This window comes from Solea senegalensis, linkage group LG3 (genome assembly GCF_019176455.1).
Source record: "Solea senegalensis isolate Sse05_10M linkage group LG3, IFAPA_SoseM_1, whole genome shotgun sequence".
In the NCBI taxonomy this organism is placed as follows: Eukaryota; Metazoa; Chordata; class Actinopteri; order Pleuronectiformes; family Soleidae; genus Solea; species Solea senegalensis.
The window spans coordinates 32,995,499-33,011,883 of NC_058023.1; the positions used below are offsets into that span (position 1 = coordinate 32,995,499).

At 43.7% G+C, this 16,385-nt stretch overlaps 1 protein-coding gene across 1 annotated transcript in view; it reads left to right on the forward strand.

Annotated features, from left to right (window-relative positions):
* Positions 1–16,385, forward strand: part of LOC122766794 (thyrotropin-releasing hormone-degrading ectoenzyme-like) — a 94,374-nt gene that overhangs the window by 13,784 nt on the left and 64,205 nt on the right. The window contains exon 4 of the mRNA XM_044021961.1: positions 9,693–9,819. Coding sequence (XP_043877896.1) covers positions 9,693–9,819 — 127 coding nt within the window. The remainder of the gene's footprint in view (positions 1–9,692; positions 9,820–16,385) is intronic.

Genomic DNA, 16,385 nt, shown 5'->3' on the forward strand with positions numbered 1-16,385 from the left:
AAAATTATATATATATATACATATATACATATATATATATATATATATACATATATACATATACATGTAAGTGGAAGAAACCACATTTTTCAGAGTGGAGGCGGAGCCTAACAGGGGAGCTACGATACCTGCAGTCATGTACCTGTTGAACGGTACCAGCCGCCAATCACAGCCTAGCACCGCCCTAACTATCCGCTGCTTTTCGGTGCCGCCCCTTGTTGGACAGTCGACTTAATAAACAGTGCAGTGCTAAATGTTTGGAGCGGCGTAAACGACAAGATTTGAAATATTTGGAGACGCGGTGGACGTGCGGACACCTCGCATATGGGCGTCACTCTCTGTTTCCTGTTTGTACGTCTAAAGCCTTTAATCGCCCTTTAACTACGACAACAGTTTAAGCAGAGATATGCAGACGCACGGACGCGCATACACGCGTCGCACACAAGGACAAAAACACGCGCGACCTTGTTTCTCCTCCTCCTCCGTCTTCCTCCTCTTCCTCCGATCATCTCTCTATCAGTGTAATTACAGCTCATCCATCCTCGTCTGCCACAAACTCAAGGACGGCACGGCAACACGCACGCACACACAGGCCTGTGTCTCCTCGTTATCAATTGATAAATTTAGTGAAATGCAGCTTTAATGATGAATCATATGCGGGTCATTCATAACCATCGCCAGCCTCTGACACTGTGTGTGTGTGTGTGTGTGTGTGTGTGTGTGTGTTAACGTGAAACCACTCGAGCCTGAGAGCGCTCCGTGTCTTTTGTAATTAACAAATTAATCTTAATTTTCGTCCTCGTGGAAAAACGACTTCCTTCTGTCGGGTCCGTTGTTGAACGGTAAAGGAGCATTCCCACATTATTACACTTGTGAAGTGTTGCCACAGGCACAGACAGTTAGTAAATCACTCACTCTCCCACACCAAAGCCCATAGAGAAAATCAGTGATTTTAACATCACAGCACACAGACGCTGTTGATCCACTGCTGCCTCCATCACTAAGTTCACATGTATTATTTTATGACTTCGGCTTTCAAAAACCCTCATTCAGATTCAAATCAGTGACACAAAGTGACCACACGGGGCAGCAGTAGAACAGCAGCTCATGTGTCTCCGCGAGCTTAAATCACTGATTTTTTCTATGGGGTTTGGTGTGGGAGAGTGAGCGCTTTACAAACTTCAATTCTAATCTGTTTTTTCTTCCCTTGACTGAGAGCGATCGTATCACGTCGACAGCCTTCATCCTCTTCCTCCTCCTCCTCCTTCTTCTCAGAACAGAAGAGCCGATTTCATTTCAGTGAACAAACACTTTACACGAAGCAGGAGAAACTGTAAAAGTCGGCGCGTGGTGGTTTTGCTCGGGTAACAACATTTAAATGCAGCCTGTGATTGTGTTTACACAGAGAGAGGGAGACGGAAAACAAAAAGAGATAAAACTCGTGTGCAGAGCGTGAAAGAGATCCAGGAAACATCATATGCATATTTTCATAAGTGGAGACGCCGGCTGCGTCTGTTACAGAATCGCTCTCATATTAAAATCTGTGTTTCAGCCCTGAAGGCGGTGGAGACGCCGCTGTCTGTTTGCAGAGCAGCCTTTTCTGACAGAAACATTAATCCGCCCTCTTCCTTCTCCTCCTCCTCTAAAACCTTTGAAAGAAACAGATTTATACGACAGAGGAGGAGGAGGAGGAGGAAAATCACACACACAACCCTCATGACGGCTTCATCTGACGGGAATATTCATCCTTCACCGTCTTCATCAAACAGCCGAAAAAAAAGGAAAGAATCCGTCACGAACTCTGTATGTGTTTTTTTTTGTTGTGTCAAAGGTCGCATGACGAGACTTTTGGCTGTTTTAGCATCAAAAACACGCGACGTTTGAGCGGTAGGTCATCGTTTCCTCCCGAGACGATGTGTTTGTCACCTTTACACAATGAATCCAGCTGGTGGCGACGTTCGCTCAACAAGAAACTTAAGCTATTGTTGTATTATATATATATATATATATATATATATATATATATATACGTGACCGGACGTTAAATTCACCAAAGACTTCAGGACGAACCCGAGTCTGTAGCCTGTTTGCTAACAGGCAGCAATAATTCTGGTTAGCATGCGAATGCTGTGATGGTTTCGTTTGCGGGTCCACCGATGTCGACGTGTTTACAAGGTAAATCCAGTTGTTGGCGTCCAACACTCAACAAAAAATGTAGCTTTTGTTACCAGACGTCAGTACAAATCCTGCCTACAGAGGGCAGCGTGTGTTCTTTCAATGGTGACGGTCGCACAACGAGACTTTTAAACCAATGACTTCAAGACAGACATGAAAAACACACAATGTTTGAGTGGCGGGTCATGTTGTCCACACATGACGATGTGTTCATTGCATTTACCAGATGAATCCAGTTGGTGGCGACGGTCGCTCAGCGAGAAACTTTAGCTGTTGTTGTATTCACATTACCAGCGGGGGTTAAATGACAGGGTTAGGGTTATGACAGACCTGATGCTGTAGCATGTTGCTAACATACGGCAATAATTCTGGTTAGCATGCTAAAGCTATCAGAGATGCTAGCAGAGAGTTTTTGTTTCAGTGTCCACCGAAGTTTAACCACATGTACGAGATGAATCAAGTTGGTGGCAACAAGAAATGTAGCTCTTGTTGTATTTGCTAGACAGCGTCAGTACAGATCCTGCCTGCAGAGGGCAGCGTGTTTGCGAAAAATGTGTTCTTTTTCGACGTCGCAACGGGACCTTTTAACTATTATTATATTTACGTGTCTGGACATTAAATTCAGACGTCAGGACAGACCTGATGCTTGCTAACAGACTACTACTACAAACTAGTTAGCGTGCTAATGCTAGCACAGGCACATCAGGAATAGACAGAAATAGAGGCAAAATAACTGGTGGAAAATGATTTTTAAAAAAATGAATTTTTCTTTTCCAGATTTTCTAGCAATTTGAATAAAATGGATGTAATTTGATTTAAATTTCATGGATTATTTTCATGAGTCTTGTTTTAATAAGGAAATATCTCCATTTCGCATTAAAATGAGGAAATGGTGCATTCAAACTCTGTTTGAATCGAGCGTGATTTCGTCTTGAGTGACACAAAGGTGGGCGGGGTTTTATCCTGTAGTTCTGACGTTTTTTTGTTGACAAACTTTTTCCTGTGTGTACATTCCTTAATGTTAGCTAAAGTCAAGCTAAATGCGAAAGGAGTAGGAGGTATTCAAAACCTACAAATGACGCACAATACGCACAAGCTAGCTGACCTTGCGTCAAAAACGTTATCGCATTTTCCCGCTAAAGAACGTGAACAATGTTGGGTTTAAAACTTGATAAGAGTTGACAAGTGATCATAAGATGCTACACAAGCTGCTAATGCTAACGCAAACTTAATCAAATGTAATCACATTTTCCTGCGTTTTTAAAGCAGAAAAATGTGATAAAATCATTTATTATTGTGTGTTTTTTTTCTCAGGTTTTGCTGAATTCACTTTTTTATTTGTTGCTTTACTGTAAGTCACTAAAGCGCAGAGATATCAGAGAATACAAGAGAAGATAAAAGGAGGCGGGGACTCAGATCTGAGATAAACAATGAGCCGTGGCTTCAAAACAAAACTCCAGCGTTTATGAAAATAAACAAAACTGTTAATTGAAAAGAGAATAAAAAATGGTGTCGGGATTTTCCACTTGTTTGTTCGGAGACTTCCTGGTTTAATTCTGCGCTTGTCTCCGTCCTCCGCCTCTTTGTCTCGTCTGTGTTTGCATCTCGTTTCCTGTAATGAGCCGCGTTCCCTTCAGGGAGGATTAAAGTCTCGCACTGATGTTTGTTTGTGTGTGTGTGTGTGTGTGTGTGAGGTGACCCACAGAGAATCGTAGCCTCGTTCTTCCTTCATCATAAAGCGACGTCTGTCTGTGTTTGATGCCGTGAAACTTACCGCGAGGGTCGATCGTGTCGCACAATCACAGAGCGAGTGGATTCTTCACATACAGTAATCGCTCACACTAGAATATTCTGCATCATTTTCACGTAGTAATATATCATTTCAGTAGAAAAAAATAGTTTATTGTTAATATTTCACATCTAAAAACAAATATATCTATGATTTACAGACTTTTCCAACAGGAAACTGAAGTTTGTAAACCACTCACTCTCCCACACCAAAGCCCATAGAGAAAATCAGTGATTTTAACATCACACACACAGGAGTTGTTGATCCACTGCTGCCTCCATCACTGAGTTCAAGCATGTTATTTTGTTATTTGGATTTACACAAAGTGACCACACGAGGCAGCAGTAGACCAGCAGCTCCTGTGTCCCTGCGAGCTAAAATCACTGATTTTCTCTATGGGCTTTGGTGTGGGAGAGTGAGTGGCACAAAGTGACACAAAGTTCCATGTATGATAGTTTACGATATTATAAGATAATATGATTGGCTGTGATGTTTCAGACAGAACGAGGGTCAGGTGAGGTCGTGTGTGTGTGTGAGGTCGTGTGTGTGTGTGTGTGTGTGTGTGTGTGTGTGTGTGTGTGTGTGTGTGTGTGTGTGTGTGTGTGTGTGTGTGAGATGCGTCTCGTTCCTCTGAGCCATCGACCAGTAAACTATTAAAACCACATCAGTGAGACACACTGTTGCACCGGGCGACACGTCCCTTTATCACCACACACACACACACACACACACACACACACAGTGACGCGTCTCTGAGGTCGTGATAACGCGGCAGCGCGGCCGTTAATGAAGTCTCACTGTCGTCCTCTCCGTCTCCCGTCAGTGTCCTCGTCGTCGTGTCTGTCTCGATGATTTGCTGCATCATTTTCCGTCCGCTCACCGGGGAATGTGGTGACTCGGCAGTTTTCTCTCAGGTGTTTTTGCAGGAAAAAAAAAAACCTGCAAATCTTTTGTTGTCGTTTCTGCTTCACACAAAAAAAAAACCTCCAAACTTTACATTTCTCTCTGTTATTCTCCACAATCTCATTAACTGAACACTTTATTGTTGAAAAACTGGTGGAAAATGTTTTTTAAAAAAAGGAATTTTTCTTTTCCAGATGTTTTTTTGTGAATTATCTGCAATTTGAATAAAATGGATTTAGTTTGATTTAAATTTCATGGATTATTTTCATGAGTCTTGTTTTAATAAGGAAATATCTCCATTTCGCATTAAAATGAGGAAATGGTGCATGATAACGAGAAAACGATCTTGTTATAGTGAATATATCTTATTATTTCTCATTAAAATGAGGAAATTATAATGAGAAACTCTCCTTATGATGAGACATTTTTCTGTTACAACAAAAAACTATTGTTTCAAAGAGAAAATATGCAATAATTCCTCCTTAAAATGAGAGAACATCGCATTATAACAAGAAACTTTCTCATTATGTTGAGAAATTTCTTGTTTTAATGAGAAAATATCGCATTATAACGACAACAAAAAACTATTGTTTTAATTAGAAAATATCAAATTATTTTTTCCTACAGTGAGAAAATATTGCATTATAAATATTTATTTTTCTTAATCAGGTTAAGTGTTAGCGTTAAAGAGGACGTGGCTATGAGCATTAAAGAGGTGTGGCTATAACTTGTTTTTGCGAATTCTGATAAATTTATTCTGATGGGAACGAGAAAAGAAAATGATAACTCTTCTCCATTCGTTTAAAAACGTAACCAATGATTTTTAAAAGATTTACTGTCGTCGCCATGGTTTCGTTTATGGTTTTTGAGTGAGTGACACATTAACATCCCATAATATAGATACAGGAGACGCAGTTTTTCCTCCCAGCGTCGTCGGTGTGATTTAGTGTTGTCGGCCATTAAAGAGCTATAATGATATTAAATGTCACATTAACATCCCATAATGATCACACACGTCCATAAAGGTCACTTCTACGTTTGATTTAGTTTTTTTTTTTTTAATGTCTGTGAGAGAAGCTCAGGAGAACAGCATCATGGGAATTGTAGTTTAGTCAACTTTCCGGTTTATAACGTGAACATTTATTTAACAGTGTAGCTGTTTTAACTGGCAAAACAAAACAAAAATCGCAATTTTTAAACAATTCTTATTCACTCTTATATGATGTCGTAATGCTTTATCGTGTTATTTGAAAATGATGAGTCAGCACCGCTCTACGTACGTCAGAAACCTGCATGTTTCCCAATAATTTGGCACGACTCGCTAATGCTAAACAGATAAATAAGATGTTCTGCTACATCTGCTTAAAGTTTTTTTATCTGGTTTTAAATCTCATAAAAAAAAAGGACTTAAAAAGTTTAATTTCAGAAAAATCGCAATTAAACATGTTAGCCTAATATTTCACAGGTTCAGTCTTTACGCCGACGACGTCCTTTAATTCTCTTCAGAGAAAGTTTCAGAAACTGGGAAAGAAAGGGAAAAATACGTTTGTTTTTCTTCTTGTTTAGATTCCTCTCCTCTCTTGCTTCCTACTCCTCTCTCCTCCCTCCTTGCTTCCTTCTCCTCTCCTTGTTATCTCTCCACTCGTCCGTGACATCTCTCGCCACATTCTGTCGCTCCGTCTGTCGCCCTTGGATGATGGATGGGGTGACGGACACTCGGTTGCCACGGTAATTTGATGGATGGTTTAGCAACTGATAAGAGCACAGGGAGAGCACGATAACACACACACACACACACACACACACACTCTCCTCCCGGCCGACTGTCCGTCCTGGGTCCTTGGCCGTGAGACGGACGAGTCTCCGCCGCCTCTGCTCCAGAACAAACGCCCGCGAACCACGACAGCGGCGGCGGCGTCAGCACAGGTGACGATGTGAATGGACAGATGTGTGTCGGCGCCGCCGCCGTGGTTCACAGGCCGTGATGGAACGAGACGACGGTCTCTTCGTCAATGTCAATGAGACAAAAGAGAGAGTGAGACGGAGCAGAGACGCCACGAGGACGATTTCACCTCTGTCAAAAAACATACGACTCTGTTTCCTGCAGAGAAAAATGAGCTTGGGCTTCTCTGACCTCACTCCTTCACTATCGTATGTTAACCCTCTCAATAATAATAATAATAATAATAACAATAACTAGGACTGTACGCAGTCATGACGGCCTCCTCGCGTCCCCCACACAAGTCGGGGAGGGCAGCGATTCGATTTGGCCAAGTAAGAGGGCACTTCCTGTTTCATGGCGGCTAAATTCAGAATGGCCGACTTCCTGCTGGGTCAAGTCTATGTCCGTGGACGGTCTCTTGTGTCACGTGTGAAGTTTTGTGGCGATCACAGTCACAGGGCACTTGTTTCGATTTCCTTTCGATAAAGTTTTGCCTTTGATGTGATTAGCACCAACTTACACGCTTGTTTTCTGTTGATGTGTCTACGATAAACAATCTAGCTAGTTTAGCGATGGCCGACTTCCTGTTGAGTTGAGGCGTTGCTTCCGATCGACTTCTTTGTTTGTATAAGTCGGTGACATCTTCCAATCAAGTTTCGGGAAATTCGGTGGAACTCAATGTATGCCGAAGTCATAGGGCACTTCCTGTTTCGTGGCGATATTTTACGAATTTAAATCAGATTAACGCAATTATTTAGTAATTAATTGATACCATCCCACATTTGTTAGCGATAGCAGGCTGCAGTTTGAAATTCACTAAAAACTTCCGATGCTTGCCGTGGCCTCGCCCCCTTTTTCGATTAACATTTCTTTACATTTTAGAGCTGAGTTTTCATTATTGTCCTGCGTAATTGTCAACACACACAGTGCAGAGTCGTCATGTTTTTGCTGTTTCTGTAGAATCGTAGATTTGTGTGAGTTTGAAAATAGAAACATTAGAGCTGCTGTTGTTGTTAAATGTAAATATGATGTAGAATATGAACAGATGCTTGAATTGGCGGCAGCAGCAGCAGCAGCAGCAGCAGCAGCAGTATTTCTCTCTCTCCTGGGAGAACATGGACTGGATGTTGTTGAATTCTCAGGAGACGACGACGCTCAGTTCAGCAGCTTCATTCAGAGCAGATACAGTTTCAATAAAACCTCCACTCCGGTGGAGTGGCTCAGTGGTTAAGACCCTACCTTGTGTACCAAAGACATCATGGTCGCAAGTTCGATTCCACCCCGGCTAATTGTACTTGATTCCATTGTAAGTCGCTTTGGATAAAAGCGTCTGCTAAATGACATGTAATGTAATGTAATGTGAACACATGATCTGTGAACACATATATCGTGGGACGGTACAATATGCGATATTAGTGCATGTGAGAGCTGAATATCCGTCACAATAACTGTTGTAAGCCCCGCCCCCAAAACACTGGAAGTCATGTTTTGTGTAACACTTCCACATATATCGGAACACTATCGGATGGTACAATATACGATGTTACCATATTTTGCGATAAAAAGCACTGACAATAAGGGATTCCTGTGATATTTTACGATTTTTTTTTGTTTGTGAATTTCACGTGTTTGTCTTTTTACGACGTCAAACGTGTGTGAAACGACTTTGTTTTCCTCGTCGACGCAGCGAGGCTTCAGCAGCCGACTCGTCTCTTCTTGTAAAACGTCCGCTGTGATCAGTAACGGGCGACTTTATTGCCCATGAGACACTGCGGCGCCTCGTCTGAGGCGGAGGGTACGGGTTCAAATCCTGGATGAGCCCTTCACTTTTATTGAATTTCCTCTAACGTGGGATCAATATCGTGATGGCATCAACACACACACACACACACACACAGATAAAACACACAGCAGCTCATATAATTGTCCACATAAAGACAGAGGACACACACACACACACACACAGGTAATGTCACCCCTGCAAACTCCTCCTCATAAAAGTGTGTTTTCTCGGTGCTGTAAAACACGCCGGCTTGAGTCTGTGCAGGAAAACAAAACACACGGTAAATCAGGCACCGCTCGAGCGGCGTCACATTAAAAGAAGAAGAAGAAGAAGGAAGCGGCGCAGGTTTATTATTAAACGTCTCGAGAGCAATGAAAAGTAACCGCACTTTAATTTTCACCGAGTAAATTCCCTGGGAATTCATGAGACGACGACTCATTTAACCGCGTCTCGTAACTGGATTTTTATCCACACACTGTACAAGTGTGTAAAAGTGTGTTGTAATAACCTGCAGTGACCAGCAGGGGGACCAGTCATGTCCGTTGACGCTGGTTTGACTCTTTTCCCAGTCACAGTCCGATTGCAATCGATCGGTGACATCACTTACTCCCGTCGCCATGGTTACGCCTGTCCGTCATTTGACAGGCGGTGTGTAATTAGTGTTGGTGGATGGCGGTCATTAACTTCTTCATCCATCACTCAGACACTCGGAGAAAAGAGATAAAGATTCTCACCAGATACAAAAACTCCCACACCAAACCCCACAGAGAAAATCAGTGATTTTAGCTCGCGGGGACACAGCAGCTGCTGCTCTACCGCTGCCTCGTGTGGTCAATCTGTGTCACTAAAGTAAATTAAAATGTAGGATTTCTAAAGCCGAAGTGACAAAATAAGACATTAGAACTTAGTGATGGAGGCAGCAGTGGATCAACGACTCCTGTGAGCTGTGACGTTAAAATCACTGATTTTCTCTATGGGCTTTGGTGTGGGAGAGTTAAAAGTGCATCACTCTTCAAAAAACCCTGAAATACCCCTTTAAACTGAAATGTAAAGGTTTATTTATTTATGTTAATGTTGTTTGATTTTGTCTCCGTCCTCAGATCCGTCTCTACGCTCGGCCGGACGCCATTTCCAGCGGCGCGGGCGACTACGCTCTCCACATCACCAAGAGGCTTCTGGGATTTTACCAGGACTACTTCAAAGTCCAGTACTCGCTGCCGAAGCTCGGTGAGTCCACGTCGCCTTCGCCGTCCACTTCTTCTTGTCCTCGGGGACGTTGTCGTCCTCCTCTGTGGTGTGTTCAGGGTCAGGTGTTTGATTTCCTGTCAGCGTTGGTCAAAGTTAAAGTGCTAAAGCGGCTAGCAGTCCTCCTCCTCGTCTCTGAGCATCCGCGGGGGAGCTGCGGAGTGTGATTAGGTCTGGGATTTGAACCTCAGTCCATCACAGTCTTTTGTGTTCACACATGAAACACGACAGCGTCTGAGGGTTTGAGCTTATTTAACTTTGTACAGAGACGTGGACACTCACTCACTCATTCACTCATTCATTGACTCACTGAGAGTGAGACATCAAACCTCCACCCTCAAGCTTTCATCTGAATTCACCTGTTCACATAAATGCAGGTACAAAGAATGATTCATTCAGCAATGGATGATGGATGGATTAATGAATGATGGATGGATGATTGATAGAGAGACAAATGGTTCGATAGATGATAAATGAGTGAATGAATGGATGAATGGTAAATGAATGGATGAATTGTAATAAATGATGGATGATAAATAGACAAACGGTTGGAAGGATAGAAAGCCAGATGACTGAGTGAAAGGATGATAGATGGATAAGTGGATGATTGATGAATGAATTAATGATGGATGACATTTAATGGGTAGATGGCAAATGAGAGGATGTTTGTATGGATGATGGATGGATGAATATATGAATGGGTGAAAGGACAGGTGGACGAATGGATGGATAGAAAGATGAAAGGGTGGATGGGTGACTGACAAATGGAAGGATGGTAAAGTGGGTGATGGATGAATGAATGAGGAACTACTGAAAAATGGATGGGTGGATGGACAGACCGATGAACAAATGAATGTGTTCAATTCGATTGAAAATAGAGGCGCAAATGGAGGATGTATGGATGGATGATAAATGGGTGGGTGGATGGACAGAGAGATGGATGAATGAATGACGGATGGACGACAGGTGAACAGATGGATGGGTGATGAATAGACTGAACAGACAGACGGTCGGATGGATGGATGAATAATTGCCTGTACTGTAAACGACAGTCAGTCTCAGCGTCTTCTGCTCAGTGTCAGTGAACACAACACTGGACAGTTGGTCTCGTCCCGTCGTCCCCTGGAGAGGACAGTGGAGGACAGCGGAGGTTCTCCGTCTTCAGTGCTCAGGTTAACGAGTCGTGTCAGATGAATCAGATTTCCGTCAGTGTTTGTGTTTTGCTCTCCGTCTCTGCCACAGTCGATTAGCCTCGTCAGTGGCGTTAATGTGATCACGCCGCCGCCGTCGGACGCCTCCTCTCTGTCCACACTCATCCATCACAGCACAGATTCACCCTCAGCCACCGCTTCCTGTTTGTTTTCCGTGCGCTCGGATCAGCCGCGACCTTTACGTCCCCCCTCCTCCGCGACCTTTGTGTCGATATCACCTGCATCAGCGAGTGCGAGCACGTCCCGCCGTCCACACCGGGATGACGTGAAGATGTCGGGTAGAAAACCTTGTGTCTCCGCGTTAGAGACGTTAGAGAAGCAAACTTGTGTTTTTGTCTGAGAGGAAGCGGCGCTAAGCCAGCCCCTCGTGTGTTCATGTATAAAATCTGAGTTTGTCTGCTGACCGTGATGCTGCTCAAACGTGACTTCTACATACTTAAAAAACTCTCGTCCTGAGAGTTCAGAAATGTCCACAACAGCAGATTCTTCCACTGCAGGTGAACTTTTTGTCTCTGGCTCCAAGTGTTCGACCCAACTCTGGTGCAGGGTCACGGAAAACCGGAGGCAGAAAGCTTCCATACGTCAAACATGGTCTTTGCTCTGTTGTGGTGTCAGCACATCTGGACTCTGGACTCTCCCTTCACTGACTTCTTACTTCAGATTTCGGTTTTCAACATTTAAATCCTGAGACAGCACAGACGCAGGACCATACGCTGTTCGTGTTTCAGTGAGGAGAGTCCAGGGATTTGAGATCTCACAGAAACTTGCATGATTTAACTTGATTTCAGAATATAAACGGACATCGAAGAAGACAGAAGATCGGCAGTCAGTCTGTTGGTGGACGTATAGAAGAGCTCATTATTTGGCAGTCAGTCTGTTGGTGGACGAGAAGAGCTCATTATTTGGCAGTCAGTCTGTTTGTGGACGAGAGAAGAGCTATTATTTGGCAGTCAGTCTGTTGGTGGACGATAGAAGAGCTCATTATTTGGCAGTCAGTCTGTTGGTGGACGATAGAAGAGCTCATTATTTGGCAATCAGTCTGTTGGTGAACGATAGAAGAGCTCATTATTTGGCAGTCAGTCTGTTGGTGGACGATAGTAGAGCTCATTATTTGGCAGTCAGTCTGTTTGTGAACGAATAGAAGAGCTCATTATTTGGCCCTGGCCTCAGGCAGTCAGTCTGTTGGTGGACGTATAGAAGAGCTCATTATTTGGCAGTCAGTCTGTTGGTGAACGTATAGAAGAGCTCATTATTTGGCAGTCAGTCTGTTGGTGAACATATAGAAGCGCTCATTATTTTACATTATACATTTTCTGCTGCAAATTGTTTTTATTTTGTGTCAAGGCCGATAATTCACATGGAGAAACCTGGTCCTCGAAAGGTTTCTTTAAATATAAAAATATAAAAGTTCCACATAATTACATCCTCATGCACAACGAGCCTTTTCTCAACCGCGCAAACACCGATGCACACCTGGCCGCTGGACTGGCGCCACACAATCCACCTGAGCCGCTTGGTTCGGCTCCAGGTTCCAGCTCCAGGTTCCAGCTCTCGGCCGTGTGCTGCTAACTGGAGCCGAGTCTCAGTCCAAAACAACCCAGAAGCTGCTTTTCCACACAAACAAGAGAACAAGAAAAAAAACCCTGAGCCAAACGTGGAAACGGAACCTGGATCAGAGCCAGAGAATCTGCATCGGAGATGATTGAGTTTCTCTGGGATTAGAGCTTTGCTCTCTGAACAGATTGTGATGCAAACGTTGGACTCAGTTTTCTCTCTCTCTGCTCGGGACGTCACTGTATGGATTAGACCGTTATAAACTCTGATTAAAATCAATAATGAATTGATAATATTTCCCTGTAAAGATTCTAAAACCTGAGGCGTGAAGGATGAAAGAGTCTGAGGTGGTTTCGTTCCCTCAGGTCTGGTTTGGTCCAAAGCCTCGAGGCCCAGACTGAAATCAATATTATCGAGTAAGTGAGACCTTTAAAGTGAATTTAAAAATAACTGAGAGTCCGTGTTTGTGGTCAGGTGTCCGCAAAGTTCACCGCAGTCTGAAAGTGAAACCTAAAGACCTGAGTGGACACAACAGATGTGTCTCACAATCCGTCTTTAAATGTCAAATTAGATTCAGACATAAAGAGAAGAAAGAGACCAGAGCTGTGTTCTTGATCAGGAATGTGGTGTGGAGAGTCCAGAGTCCTTGATCCAGGTCGAGGGTGATGAAGATCAAAGAAGATTGAAAAACACAGAAGACATAACAAGACAGAAGAATATAGCAGACAGAAGAAGACAGAAGGAGACAGAAGAAGGTTCTTCATGTGTCCACCAAACGACAGAAGATCTCATGAAGTTCCTTCGCCACATTTTCTGAAACCATGAGACAAAACGATCGAAACAAACCAAAGAACTTGTGATCTTTCATCCCGACGTTCTGCTGCGTAACATGTTGTCCTCTGAGGTTCTTTGACTCCACGTCCACGTCTCAAACCTGTCCACATATAAGAGCTGCTGTCCAACAGGAGATCAGGATCCTGATGGACTCATTGTCGTGGAGTCCAGTTTACAAACATACGTGAAATTCTCCAAAGATTAGAAATGAAGAAAAACCAGAAAGACAATTTAACATTAACAGCTTTACAAAAATAAATATGATGCAAGAAATATGAACCACTTCCTCAGAAATGAGGTTCTGCCTCATTAGGACCAGGTTTTGGTCTACTGGTCCTGACAAAGTCAGTGTTTATGACGTCAAACAACTTCATCAAAACAAACGCTCTTATTTTGAAACCAAGTCCAACTGTTTTGTCCCCACACTGTTGGACTTTTACTTTTCCTGACCAGACTTTAAGGTCATGTGACCTCCAGGAGTGTGTGTCCTCACAAGGACAGCTGCACAAACCTGTGTGTGTGTGTGTGTGTGTGTGTGTGTTCATGCGTCCGTCCACATCCCAGAGGGACACTCGGAGTGTGTGTTTGAATTCATGCTGATGTTGACATTGTCTCACCGTGTGTGTGTGTGTGTGTGTGTGTGTGTGCGTGTGTGTGTGTGTGTGTGTCGGTCCCAGGGCCTCGGGGCTCCATCTGTTGTCATGCAGGGCTTCAGGTTCCCCAGAGAGAGACAGAAATGATGAGCTGTGATTCAGATTTAAAGAGACAGAGTGGAAAAACTGTTCTTTACAGACGAGTGGAATCATAACGACGAAGAACAAGAGGAACTGAGCGTCCTCATGTCTTTGTCTCACTGTGAGACAGACTTTTCCAACAGGAAACTGAAGTTTGTAAAGCACTCACTCTCCCACACCAAAGCCCATAGAGAAAACCAGTGATTTTAGCTCACGGGCGACACAGGAGCTGCTGGTCTGCTGCTGCCTCGTGTGGTCACTTTGTGTCACTGAGGTTAATCTGAACGAAAGATTTTCAAATGCCGAATTTGACAAAATAAGACATTTGAACTTAGTGATGGAGGCAGCAGTGGATCAACAACTCCTGTGTGTGTGTGTGTGTGTGTGTGTGTGTGTGTGTGATGTTAAAATCACTGGTTTTCTCTGTGGGCTTTGGTGTGGGAGAGTGAGTGCTTTACAAACTTCAGCTGCTTCACTTTCTGTGTGGATGAGAGAGAGAGGGAGAGAGAGAGAGAGAGAGAGAGAGAGAGAGAGCTCAGGTGATCTGACTGTCAGGAGGATCAGTGTGTGTGTGTGTGTGTGTGTGTGTGTGTGTGTGTGTGTGTGTGAGAGTGAAGACGCCAAGTGGACTAATGTGTTCTGTTCAGTTCTGGCTCCATCTGGATCCACAGAGACACACAGACCGCACCGCCTGAGGTCCAACACACACACACACACACACACACACACGACTTGTGCATCTTCAAATCTTTTCTTTTTTCTCTCTCTTTGTCTCTCGTCTCCTCTGTCACGCCGTCGCCTCCGGGTGACACGTAACAACAGATGGACCAAAGTGAAGCGCACACACACACACACACACACACACACACACGCACACGCTGCAGGCCGCTCAGCTGTCTGACGGCTGCTTCCTCGCCGAGCGTCAGAAGCGACGCGTCTTCCGCTCGGCCGCTGCGCCCGAACTTGCCTTTAAAACTCCTCAACTCAATTTGTCGTGTAAAGTGGAATAAAAAAAAATCAAATAAATGAAGCGGGGAAACAAACAGTGAGTTTTTTCTGCATAATGAAATATTCAACATTTGAATATTTCATTATGTGTAAGAATGAAATGAGGCCGTGACAGAGGAGGAGGACGCAGGTGCAACCCTGGGAAATAAAAAAGCACAGAACAGATCAGTTAAATTCACTCACTTCATAAAAACCTCTTTCTTCTCTTAATAACTTAGATACGGCAATTTTATAATTATATATGAGACGCTTTATACTCATTTGCTTTAGTAGAATTTAACCAACAAAGCAGAAGAGAGGAGTCAGCTGTTAGTCACTGTTTAAATCAGTTTAAGTCTACGATGCCTTTAAGAACATGTTTCACGTCTTTAACTCACTGTTAGTCAGGAAACTGAGGTTTTTAAACCACTCCCACACCAAACCTCAGTGAGAAAATCAGTCATTTTAGCTCGTGGCGACACAGGAGCTGCTGGTCTACTGCTGCTTCTCTATGGACTTTGGTGTGGGAGAGTGAGCGGTTTACAAACGTCTCACAGTGAAATAGAGCAGATTCTTAAGATAAGGCTCAGGTTCAAACATGGTTTTAATCTCAGGTTCTGACGCAGCGACGAACCCGAGCCTAAACGGAGGTGACTCCCGTTCTCCTCCATTTATTTCTTACCATTGATTTGTAACGGTCGCCGGTTTGCGGTGAACAACAACAGCATCAACGACGATCTGTTCACTTTTCATCCGGAGACGACACAAAAGGCACAATCTGAGCCCATTCAACGTATTAATCCTTTAAAGTGCCCGTTACCGACCGTTTTCCAATCACCGGCGCTTTTTTAACTGGAAACAGACGGAATTATCTCGAGCCATTAGCTCCACAATCGTCTGGTTTTAAAGAAAAGTCCAAATTTATAGTCAGAGACGAGACGTCTTGTTAAGACGGAGACTTAATGGACTTTTTTTTTTTCTATAAATGACTTGTCTCTCAGATTCAGACCCGAGCGTTTCCGCGCCGCCGGCTCAAAGCGGTCGGGAAACAAATGGAGATCTTTATCTGCGTTATCTGCTCCCGCACTCTTTTAGCAGCAATTTCGCCACCGCGACCCCGGAGGACGGAGGTAACGTCGGGACGAGTGCGTGGTTCAGAGGACGGGGACGGACGCTGGGGTCTCCTCAGGACGCCGTTTGGGAAATGAGCCAGAGGTGAGGAGTTTAT